General features: G+C 46.0%; 1 protein-coding gene across 2 annotated transcripts in view; it reads left to right on the top strand.

Annotated features, from left to right (window-relative positions):
- Positions 1 to 12660, top strand: part of sema5ba (sema domain, seven thrombospondin repeats (type 1 and type 1-like), transmembrane domain (TM) and short cytoplasmic domain, (semaphorin) 5Ba) — a 389619-nt gene that overhangs the window by 329318 nt on the left and 47641 nt on the right. For both annotated transcript variants that reach the window (XM_041201518.1, XM_041201519.1), the window contains one exon: positions 3737 to 3918. In XM_041201518.1, the coding sequence (XP_041057452.1) occupies positions 3737 to 3918 (182 nt within the window). The remainder of the gene's footprint in view (positions 1 to 3736; positions 3919 to 12660) is intronic.

Consider the following 12660-nt stretch of genomic DNA (forward strand, 5'->3'; position numbering starts at 1 on the left):
GATAATTTAATGCTATGGGCTAGCTGTTAACGGCAGCAGATGGTTGGGATGTTCACTCATTCTCTCTTTCTGCAAAGCAAATTAATTTGTTAACAGACTCTTTAAAAATTTAGCCAATGAAATGGCTTTTTAAAAAAATTAGAAACATGCAAACTCTTGACACTTGCACACAGATCTCTTCCCAACATAAAATTGGCAAAGAAAGGTGTGATTGCTTGGAAACAGATTTAAACATCCCTTTGGGGAGAGGAGAAAGGCATTGGGTGTCACATTTATTCAGCAACGATATTAATGTGAGGGGCTAAATAACGCAATGTTCAGGGCAGTGAGTTGGCATGAGTCACTGGCACTGCTTCCACATGCCAGAACATGAATTTGTGACAATTTTCTTGGCTGCTTGTATCCTAGCTCGCACCAACTTCCATTCACAAATCACCCCTGACCTCATTGAATTTAAAATACTCATCCTCCTGGAAGCTCTTCCAGCCCTAGAAACTCTGCAGGACCTCTGCGACCCTCCATCCCTGGACCCTCGTGTATATCGATTAATTTTGTCTCAACATTGGCGACCCTGCCTTCAGCTGCTTAGGCCCTAAGCCTCTCCGTGTCTCTCTCCTTCTTTAAAACCTATTCCTTTGACCAACTATTCAGTCACCTGAGATAAAAACAAAAAACTGGGGATGCTGGAAATCCAAAACAAAAGCAGAATTACCTGGAAAAACTCAGCAGGTCTGGCAGCATCGGCGGAGAAGAAAAGGGTTGACGTTTCGAGTCCTCATGACCCTTCAACAGAACTGATTGAATATTAGGAGAGGGGTGAAATATAAGCTGGTTTAAGGTGAGGGGAGAGGGGGCAGTGGGGGGAGAGAAGTGGGGTGGTGGTGGTTGTAGGGACAAGCAAACAGTGATAGGAGCAGATAATCAAAAGATGTCACAGACAAAAGAACAAAGAGGTGTTGAAGGTGGTGATATTATCTAAATGAATGTGCTAATTAAGAATGGATGGCAGGACACTCAAGGTACAGCTCTAGTGGGGGTGGGGTGGAAAGAGTAGCAGGGCATACAAGATTTAAAAATAATGGAAATAGGTGGGAAAAGAAAATCCTATATAAATTATTGGAAAAAACAAAAGGAAGGGGGAAGAAATGGAAAGGGGGTGGGGATGGAGGAGGGAGTTCAAGACCTAAAGTTGTTGAATTCAATATTCAGTCCGGAAGGCTGTAAAGTGCCTAGTCGGAAGATGAGTTCTGTTGAAGGGTCATGAGGACTCGAAACATCAACTCTTTTCTTCTCCGCCAATGCTGCCAGACCTGCTGAGTTTTTCCAGGGAATTCTGTTTTTATTCAGTCACCTGCCCTGACATCTCCTTATGTGCTTAGCGTTGGATTTTGCCTAATCACATTTTGGGGCATTTTATTACTTTAAAGATGCTTTTTTTTTTCATTCTTTCACAGGATGTGGGCTCCCTGGCCAGGCCAGCATTTATTGCCCACCCCTAGTTGCCCTTGAGAGGGTGGTGGTGAGCTGCCTTCTTGAACCGCTGCGGTCCGTGTGGTGCAGGAACATTTGCAGTGCTGTTAGGGAGGGAGTTCCAGGATTTGGACCCAGCGACAGTGAGGGAACGGCGATATATTTCCAAGTCAGAATGGGGTGTGGCTTGGAGGGGAACTTGCAGGTGGTGGTGTTCCCATGTGTCTACTGCCCTTGTCCTTCTAGATGGTGGAGATTGCTGGTTTGAAAGGCGCTGTCAAAGGAACATAGAGTCATGGAGGTCTACAGCACAGAAAAAGGCCCTTCAGCCCAAGAAGCCTGCGCCGGTCAAACAAGCACCTAACTATTCTAACCCCATTTTCCAGTGTTAGGCCCATAGCCTTGTATGCCATGGCATCGCAAGTGCACATCCAAATACTTCTTAAATGTTATGAGGGTTTCTGCCTCTACCACCCTTTCAGGCAGTGAGTTCCAGATTCCCACCACCTTCTGGGTGAAAATATTCTTCCTCACATCCCCTCTAAACCTCCTGCCCCTTACCTTAAATCTATGACTCCTGGTTATTGATCCCTCCACCAAGGGGAAAAGTTCCTTCCTGTCTACCCTATCTATGCCCCTCAAAATGTTATAACACTTCAATCATGTCCTTTCTCAATCTCCTCTGCTCCAGGGAAAATAAACTCTGTCTATCCAATCTCTCCTCATAACTAAAACTCTCCAGCCCAGGCAACATCCTGGTAAATCTCCTCTGCACGCTCTCTAGTGCAATCACATCCTTCCTATAATGTGGATTCCAGAACTGCACGCAGTACTCTAGCTATGGCCTAACTAGTGTTAATTTCCATTTGCCACTGATCAGCCCATCTGACCAGCCTTTCTATATCCTCCTGTGATCTAAGGCTGTCCTCCTCACTATTTGCCACCCCACCAATTTTCGTGTCATCCGCGAATTTACTGATCAACCCTCCTCCATTCAAGTCTAAATCATTTATATATACCACAAACAGCAAGGGACCCAACACCGATCCCTGTGGAGCCCCACCGGACACAGGCATCCAGTCATAAAAACACCCCTCGACCATCACCCTCTGCTTCCTGCCACTCAGCCAATTCTGGATCCAATTTGCCAAATTACCTTGGATCCCATGGGCTCTTACCTTCATTATCAGTCTTCCATGCGGGACCTTATCAAAAGCCTTGCCAAAGTCCAAGTAGACTATGTCAAGTGCATTGCCCTCATCTACACACCTGGTCACCTCTTCGAAAAATTCAATCAAATTGGTCAGACATGACCTCCCCTTAACAAAACCATGCTGACTGTCCTTGACTAATCCCTGCCTCTCCAAGTGTAGATTAATTCTGTCCCTCAGAATTGCTTCCAATAGTTTCCCTACCACTGAGGTTAGACTGACTGGCCTGTAGTTCCCTGGTTTATCCCTTGCTCCCTTCTTGAATAACGGTACCACATTGTCTGTCCTCCTGTCCTCCGGCACCTCTCCTGTGGCTAAAGAGGTTGTGAAAATTATTGCCAGCGCCCCTGCTATCTCCTCCCTTGCCTCACTCAACAGCCTGGGATACATTTCATCCGGGCCTGGAGACTTATCTACTTTTAAACTTGCCAGACCACTTAGAACCTCCTCCCTTCCTATGCTAATTTCTTTAATCATATCACAGTCCTTCTGCCTGATTTCCATACCCAACTTTGGTGAATTCCTGCAGTGCATCTTGTAGATGGTACACACTGCTGCCACTGTGCGTCGGTGGTGGAGGGAGTGAATATTTAAGGTGGTGGATAGGGTGCCAATCAAGTGGGCTGCTTTATCTTGGATGGTGTGGAGTTTCTTGAATGTTGTTGGAGATGCACTCATCCAGGCAAGTGGAGAATATTCCTTCACACTCCTGGACTTGTGACTTGTAGATGGGTGGACAGACTTTGGGGAGTCAGGAGGTGGGTTTCTCACCACATGTAAATCCAGGTTGCTGTCGTTCCAAATTGGGGAAAGAAGTCCAGGTAGTTGGCTTCAGAGAGGCCTTGGGAGTAGACCGCTTCTCTGGCCTGTGAAACACCATTGATCTGTTGTCTGGCAAGATGAGAGAATGGAAGGGGGTAAATTTTTAATGTGTGTAGACTTTACCCCTCCTCAGAAATGCAATTGCTCACAATATTTTTCTCAGCTTCTGATTTAACACTTCACCTTTTGAAGCTCTGTTTGGTCCATCTAATTATTGAGCTCCTTTAATTTAGGTGCGAAACCTCACAGCGGATGGCGAATTCGGGGCTTGGTCTCCATGGCAACTGTGCGAGCACACAGACAAAGAGGCCACAGGGTCGTGCATGTGCCGCTCCAGGTCATGTGACAGCCCTGTTCCACGTTGCGGAGGTCACGAGTGTGCTGGAGCCCGGATTGAGGTGGCAAATTGCTCAAGGTAAGAGGATAGAAAATTTTACCGTGCAAAAGGTGATCCTACATGAGTAGTGGAGTCGCTTGTGAAGTCTGTGCCGATATCTAATCGTTCAGCCCATCAGCTTGGCTCCGTTGGTCACCATTTTGCCTCTGGGTCAGACGGCAGTGGGCTCAGGCCCACAGCCCATTCCAGACATATTCTAAGCTGACATTCTAGTGCAGTAACAAAGGGGTGCTGCATTGGCACAAGTGCCAACCTTCAGATGAGGTACTAAAACCTGAGGCCCAGTCTGGCATCTTCAGGAGGGACATTAAAGATCCCGCGTACAGCACCTTTGAGAGTTCTGCTCTGGCCAATATACCCCTTTCAACCAACGCTGCCAAAAGTAAATGAACTAGCTCTTCAACTTGCGGCTAATGTTTTGAGAACTTGAATGGCTTTGAGTTCTCCCATTCCAAGAATATTCCTGCCAATGAGTCAAATTCGTTCTAGTGGATGGCGATTTCAGGCCTTGGTCTCCGTGGGCAACTGTGCGAGCGTGCAAAGAGACCACAGGGCCGTGCGTGTGCTGCTCCAGGTTGGAATGAATTTCAGCAGGCTATCCAAGGACTGTGGGCCAATTTCACCCATAAAATTATGGAAGGAAACTTAGGTAGCTCCAGCCTTGGAGACCTTTTCATCCAGGTGGTCTCATTGCCAATGTCGTGCATTTCCCCAAAATCAACAGTTTAATGCTGCAGGATTGGAGTGACGTGAATACAAAGCATATAACGTAAACTGGGGCACGGTAGATTCATACACTTACAGGTCAAAGGAGGCAGGAACTGGTGGAAGAAAGCTAGAGGGATAGAAAAAAAAAAATGGCAGGCAGAATGACTGAGCCGCAGGTTTATGGGATGTTTCATGGCTTCAAATTGCCCCAAAGTGCTTTGCCACTATTCATAGAAAGACATAGAGCAGACAGAGGCCGTTCGGCCCATTGCGCATGTGCTAGCCCATTGAAAGAGCTACCCAGCCATGCCGACTCCCCCTGCTCCTACCCCATGCCCCTACAAGCGTTTCCCTTCCACTATTTATCCAATTCCCTTTAGTACGTTGCTATGGAACCTGCTTCCTCCATCCTTTTGGGCGGCGCGTTCCCAAATTACAATTTGCAGCTTAGAGAAACGAAGGGCTTTTGGAGCGTAGCCACTGCTGCAATGCGATAAACGTGGCAGCCGAGTCGTGCACAGGAAGATCCCACAAGCAATCCGTTTCAGCGACGCGGTTTAAGGGGTAAATATTGGCCGGGCTACCGGGGAGGACCTCCCCTGCTCCTCTCTTCGAAATAGCGCCACGGGATCTTTTACCCCGCTTGAGGGGGGGGCCAGGGAGGGGACCTCGGTTTGACGTCTCATCCAAAAGATAGCTCCTCCGAACAGTGCAAGTCTCCCTCAGTACTGGCGTCGGGCATGTAAAGCTTGATTTGGTACTTAAGTTTCTGCAGTGGAGCTTGAGCCCACGACTTTCTGACTCAGAGGCCTGAGAGTGTTGTCAGCTTAGCCCTCACTGCCTGGATGCCACCAGGTAACCTGGAATGGAAATGTCGCTTGGACTAATGAGAGGAAAGTCACCTCTCTCTCACTCTCCCTCCCCCCTGGCAGCTGGAAGGACCCAGTGCACAATGAGGTTGGCGAGGCATCAGCTCAATTCAAACTGCCTATAATTTTACTCTGATTGCTGCTAAATTTAGTCTTTTCTCTAAGCCTGTCAGATGTGAAATCTGGAAATGTCACCCCCGGTGTAGTGGGGGTGGGTGACGCTGTTGTGAGGCTGGGGCATAACAGGATAAGCTGAGCTCAGCCTTAACTCGTGCTGTACCTGACTTGGGAACGCTTGATGTTTAATGTGTCAAAAGTTGCACATGGAACAGATTGTGGAGGAATCTGAGAACAGGGATGGGAATTATTAAATTGAGGCAGTGCTGGACTGGGAGCCAATATGTGGTGGATGAGCAGAATTTGAATCCTGAACAGTCAGGAGCGGGAACCAAGGAAGATATTCGCTCCCAATCGGTGGGGGAAGGGGCAGACTGTGGTCAATTATAGCTGCCCTGCTATATACTCCAACTGAGATCAATGAACACAGTCTGCAGTCTGAACCTTGGGAGCTTCTAGTTAGCATGACAGTTGTATTACACCAGGCAACACTTCTCGTTATTACAAAGCGGGGAAGCAAGGCAAATCACTTTTGAGCGCAGAGTCAAATCACAGCTGCGCTAGAACATATTTAATGCGAACATGTTGTATGCAAATTAACATCTTGTGGGTACATCTCTTTCTCTATTTCCTTCCCTTGAATTATTCTGTGACAATTGGAATACTCCTGTACAGCCTCAGATTTTGTACCTTGTATAATTCTAGCTGATTTGGCTGACGTTTACCTGAGGGTCTCAAACTACCATTGAAATCTGATGTTGATTTAAACAGTGTGTTTTCAGTGTGTTCCGCAGTAGCTAACATTAAGCACTGCCTCCCTGATACTGCACAAATCATAAGCTGTCTAAAACATTGAGCCACCTTTAAGGACAGTAACAGAAGCCCAGGGGGTCCCGGTGAGATTTGCAAACTCTCACTACAAACGCTCCAATGAGTTCTACCCTCCCCTCCCCTCCTTTCAAATGATGAGCTATGTTTGTGAAAGGACAGATAGAACTGGAGGTATTTTTTTTTAATTCTTAACCTCCCTGAAGGATAGCGGCTCCCAGGGACATCGCTGCCATCACTACTACAAGCGGTAGCAATGAATCTTACTGAGTGTAATCTGACAAGAGTTCTGCTGGGGGAACAGAACAAGGTGAGACCTGCAAGATGAATGGAGGTGCTGCCAGCTGATGATAGATTGTTGCAGAGCACAGGGTGTGGGGGTGAATGCTGAAAAGAAAGCTGTTTATTGAAGTCCTAATTTAAGCCAGCATTAAGTAGTGATGACCGACAGTGTGGCGACAATGAGTGGTCTATAAGGATGGGAAGCTGGTGTGCAAGATGTGCCACGGAATGATCTTTCACCTTTCATAACGCACTTGGGGGTGGCTCAGTACATTTCTGACATGATTCTATCACAGCACAGTAAGGGAAACATACCCCAATTAACCACATCTGTTCAGCATGATTTGGGATTTTGTTTGTATAAGGTCACAAATGACATCCTATGTGGCTGTGACAAAGGTAACCTTTCCCTCCTCATCCTTCTTGGCCTGCCTGCAACCGTTGGCATGGTGACCACACCACCCTTCACCAACTCCTCTCCACTTTCGTCCAGCTGGGTGGGACTGCTCTCACCTGGTTCCATTCTTATCTATCTCATCATAGCCAGAGAATGACAATAGCTTCTCTTCCTGCTCCTGCACTGTTACCTCTTGTGCACCAAGGATTTATCCTTCGTCGCCTCCTATTTCTCATCTACACGCTAGGTCATATCATCTCAAAGCACCGCGTTATTTTTCACAGGTATGTTGACAACACCCAGCTCTACCTCATCACCACCTCTTTCAACTCTTCAACTGTTGCTAAATTATCAGGCTGCTTATCCGGCATCAAGCATAGAATGAGCAGAGATTTCCTCCAATTAAATATTGGGAAGACTGAAGTCATTGTTTTTCAGTCCCTGCTCCAATCTCCATTTCCTAGCTACCAATCCCATCCCTCTCCCTGGCAATAGTCTGAGATTAGGCCAGTCTGTCCACAACCTTGGTGTCACATTTGATCCCAAGATAAGCTTCTGGCCTCATATTCGTACCATCAGTAAGGTTGCTTATTTACACCTTTCATAACATCACCCAACTTCACCTGCCTCAGCTCATCTGCCGCTGAAACCCTCACTCATGTTTCTATTACCTCTACAATCGACTATTCCAACACACTCTTGGCTGGTGTCCTACACTCTATACTCCCTAAACCTAAACTCGTCCAAAACTCTGCTACCTGTGTCTTAAATCACTGCAAATCCCATCTTCCTATACCGCCTGTGCTCACTGACCTGCATTGGCCCCTGGTCAAGCAACGTCTTGATTTTAAAATTCTCATCATTTTTTTTCAAATCCCTCCCCGTCCCTGTGATCTCCTCAGTTAAGCCCCACGACCCTCTGAGATATCTGTGCTCCTCTAATCCTGGCCTCTTGGGCACCCCCAATGTTAATGGCTCCACCATGGGTGGCCATGCCTTCAGTTGTCCAGACCCAAAGCCCTGGGAAATTTCAAAACTGAGATTGATAGACTTTTATTAAACACGGATCTGTGAAGGATTCTGGAACAAAAATGGAGTTAAGATACAGCTCTGCTATGATCTAATTAAACAGTGGAACAGGCTCATTGGGCTTAATGGCTTCCCCCTGTTCCTCGAGACATCACACGCATTTGTTATGGCAAACAGGGGACTTAAGATGGTCTCGTGTGCATCTTGAGATTGCTTTGAATGATATTGGTAACTGGTGTGTTGGTGTGAAATTCCTTTGCTTCATTAATGAGAAAGCTGTGATTCATTCACGCAAAAGGAGTGTTTTAAAACCCTGTGCTGAGAAATTGCACACAAATTTGCTAATGGGTGGTCGCTGCAGTACAATCGATTTGCATTTGTTTACAACAACAATTTGCATTTGTTTACAACAACTTGCATTTGTTTACAACAACAACTTGCATTATGTACAATATGCATTTGTTTACAGCAACAACTTGCATTATGTACAACATGCATTTGTTTACAACAACAACTTGCATTATGTACAACATGCATTTGTTTACAACAACAACTTGCATTATGTACAACATGCATTTGTTTACAACAACAACTTGCATTATGTACAATATGCATTTGTTTACAGCAACAACTTGCATTAAACACAACAACTTGCATTATATACAACATGCATTTGTTTACAACAACAACTTGCATTATATACAACATGCATTTGTTTACAACAACAACTTGCATTATATACAACATGCATATGTTTACAACAACAATTTGCATTATGTACAACAACTTGCATTATGTACAACATGCATTTGTTTACAACAACAACTTGCATTATAAACAACTTGCATTATATACAACGTGCATTTTTTTACAACAACAACTTGCATTATGTACAATATGCATTTGTTTACAACAACAACTTGCATTATGTACAACTTGCATTATATACAATGTGCATTTTTTACAACAACAACTTGCATTATATACAACAACTTGCATTATATACAACTTGCATTATATACAATGTGCATTTGTTTACAACAACAACTTGCATTATATTCAATGTGCATTTGTTTACAACAACTTGCATTATATACAACGTGCATTTGTTTACAACAACAACTTGCATTATATACAACAACTTGCATTATCTCCAACGTGCATTTGTTTACAGCAACAACTTGCATTATATACAACAACTTGCATTTGTTTACAGCAACAACTTGCATTATATACAACAACTTTTTTTAACCTTCATCGGAGATAGTACTATAGCGGTAACGTTTCTGAACTAATAATCGGGAGATGCTGTGGAGATGTGAGTTCAAATCCTGCCAAGGCAGCTGGGGGAATTTAAATTCAATTAATAAATCTGGAAGCAAAATGCTAGTCTCATTAATAATGATTGTGAAACTACTGAGTTGTTTTAAAAGCTCATCTGGTTCACTGATGTCCTTCAGGGGAAGAAGTCTCCCATCCCTTCCCCAATCTAATCTGCATGCCACTCCGGGCCCACAGCAATGCGGTTGACTCCTAACTGCCCTCTGAAGTGGCGCAACAAGCCACTCAGTTGTATCAAAGTGCCACAGGGAAGAATAAACATTGGCCGGGATTTTCAGGCCCCATCCTGGACTGGACAGAGGCCACCCCAACCGCCCTCCCCCCCCCCCCACAACGGTTCAAGAAGGTGGCTCACCACCAACTTCTCAAGGGGCAATTAGGGGTGGGCAGTCAATGCTGGCCCAGCCAGCGAAGCCCACGGAGCAAGAGAAAATGTAAAAAGGAAAACTTGTACAACAGCTGCCTGCAGCTTGTTACTGGGGCTGGGGACAGGCTGCCTCACATGTCCCCAGTGGAAAGCTACACACAGCTATCGGTGTGAGTCGCGCGCATAGATTGCAAGCAGCAGCTCCCCAGTACAGTATTCTAGGGTCATGTGCAGCAATGTTCTGACAGGCTGATCGCTCAGCCTGGACCTTTATTGCTTCTTTTGAAAAAAAAAGGCAATTTGTATTTATTTACAACAACTTACATTTTTAGACAACAACTTGCATTTATTTACAACAACAACTTACATTGTTCTAGCACTCCCTTGTGTGGAAAAACATCCCATCGCCCCCTTTTCTTTTCCTTTTTTTTAAAAATTTCCCCCTGCTGTTACCTCTGGGATGGGAGGAGTTTGCAGTTTATTTAGCTCCACTACCCTGCAGGTCGCACCATAAGTGTAAATGTTTTATAGGTTGTATAGAATCCTGGTGAGGCCAGAGCTGGAGTACTGTATGCAGTTCTGGTCACCACATTATAGGAAGGATGTGATTGCACCGGAGGGGGTGCAGAGGAGATTCACCAGGATGTTGCCTGGGATGAAACATTTAAGTTATGAAGAGAGGTTGGATAGGCTTGAGCTGTTTTCATTGGAGCAGAGAAGACTGAGGGGTGACCTGATCGAGGTGTACAAGATTATGAGGGGCATGGACAGGGTGGATAGGGAGCAGCTGTTCCCATTAGATGAAGGGTCAGTCACAAGGGGGCATAAGTTCAGGGTCAGGGGCAGAAGGTTTAGGGGGGATGTGAGGAAAATCTTTTTTACACAGAGCGTGGTGACGGTCTGGAATGCGCTGCCTGGGAGGGTGGTGGAGGCGGGTTGCCTCACATCCTTTAAAAAGTACCTGGATGAGCACTTGGCACATCATAACATTCAAGGCTATGGGCCAAGTGCTGGTAAATGGGATTAGGTAGGTAGGTCAGGTGTTTCTCATGTGTTGCTGCAGACTCGATGGGCCGAAGGGCCTCTTCTGCACTCTGTGATTCTGTGATTCTGTGATTTACTCACCAAAATAGCTAATTGTTTATTTTCACTGTGGTTAGAACCAGAATAAAAGAGACTTTAACCAGGCTTCTTTCAATAAACTCAGACTGATCGATTTATTATGAAACAAGACTTCTTTTTAAAATCAAGTTGTAAAGCTGGTTAATATGCGGTTTGTAACCTAGTGTAACTATCTATCCCTTTAAATCCCAGCACACACATACGCATGATGGACAAAACAAATAAGGTCTCTGCAGAGGTAGGCATTTAAGGGAAAAAAAACATTTTGGCCAATGGCAAACCTTAATGAAAAAGGATAACGATCAAAGGGTTTTGACACTAGTGATCTGGTGCTCCTGCATGTGAAGACAGATCACTGGAAGTTCTTTCGAAAGGAGCTTCGGTGTGGAGGAGAACAGAGGGGATCACTGTCCTTGAAATTGGTCTCTCTCATCTCAGCTCCTCAGGTTTCCCATACAGGCGAGTTATACTGAGATGAGGATTTCTAACTGGATACTGATAGCTACACTGAATTTCAGACAGGGCAGGGAGAGAGTGAATCTGTTTTTGGTTTGCTCCAAACTGAGTCCAAAAAACAAGTTCAAAACAGAAACTCACCTCAGCCAGGTGGTTTCCAGAAAATCACCGGAGCCTCACCGCCTCTGAAAGTGGTGTTTTTTTCCTCTCCAGGAAAAAAAAAAGTTCAAATAAACAAATAACTCTTATCTGCTCAGGTGCCTTGCTGGTTATTTGGCTGAAGTCCTGTGACTTCTTGGAAAGGCAGTCTGTTTACAGTCCAAAATGAATTTATAAGCTTTTATTTTTTAAAAAAAAACTCAAGTCAGTTCTCAAGAAAGTGTCCAAGTCATTCAATGCCTTTCCAATTTAAAAAAAAACATATAGGCCTGAAACTTACGTTTGCCGGGAGCGCGCGATTGGCGGGTGGGGAAGTGGCGCGGAATATGCTTCTGCCCACAATTGGCCCACGGCTGCAGCTGCATGCTGGCTGGCCAATTAACGGGCAGCCAGCGTGAAAGGCGGGCTGAGACAGGCTCAGCGCTGCCGGGGTGTGGGAAGAGGGCGGGCGCCGAGGGAAGGGAGGGTGTGAGTTTGCGAGCTCCCTGAAGGCTGACAGATGCTGTGGAGCTGCCTCAGGGGTGTCATTTGAAAACGACACGAGCTGAATAAACTGCTGCAAACTGTGACAACACTGCAAATGCGAGCACCTGGCAGCGGACTACATGGCAGATCACCCCTCAAACGTTCGCTTTTGTTTTAGTTAAAGCCCGGACGTTTCATCCCGCACCGGATGGAGCTTGTGGTGAAAACGTGAAGGCCACCTGGCCGATCGGCCCGTCCGCCATTCGTAAAGGTGGACGGGACGCGGGAAGCCGCTGACGAGTGGCCCCCCCTTAATGGGTTTAAACGCCCACTTAATTGTTGGCAGGGGCGCTTCCGAGACTCGTGCCAGCCCGCCGACCATAATGCCGTGTGTGAGCGTGATGCTGTCGGGGTGCACGCCCCACGACCTCTCGTGCAATTCCACACCATCCTGGGTCGGGCGCACGCCCGCACAAGCAGCGGGAAGACTCTGGCCCTGGTTCTTGGAGATATGTGTCCATAACTCGACTGCCACTCCACCCCGCTGGGCCACTTCCACCCTCAGCCCAGAGAAGACGAGCCCAATTTTGTTGTTCCCCCGCCTCAGTATCCCATTTATA

Source organism: Carcharodon carcharias, chromosome 12, assembly GCF_017639515.1.
Source record: "Carcharodon carcharias isolate sCarCar2 chromosome 12, sCarCar2.pri, whole genome shotgun sequence".
Lineage (NCBI taxonomy): Eukaryota > Metazoa > Chordata > Chondrichthyes > Lamniformes > Lamnidae > Carcharodon > Carcharodon carcharias.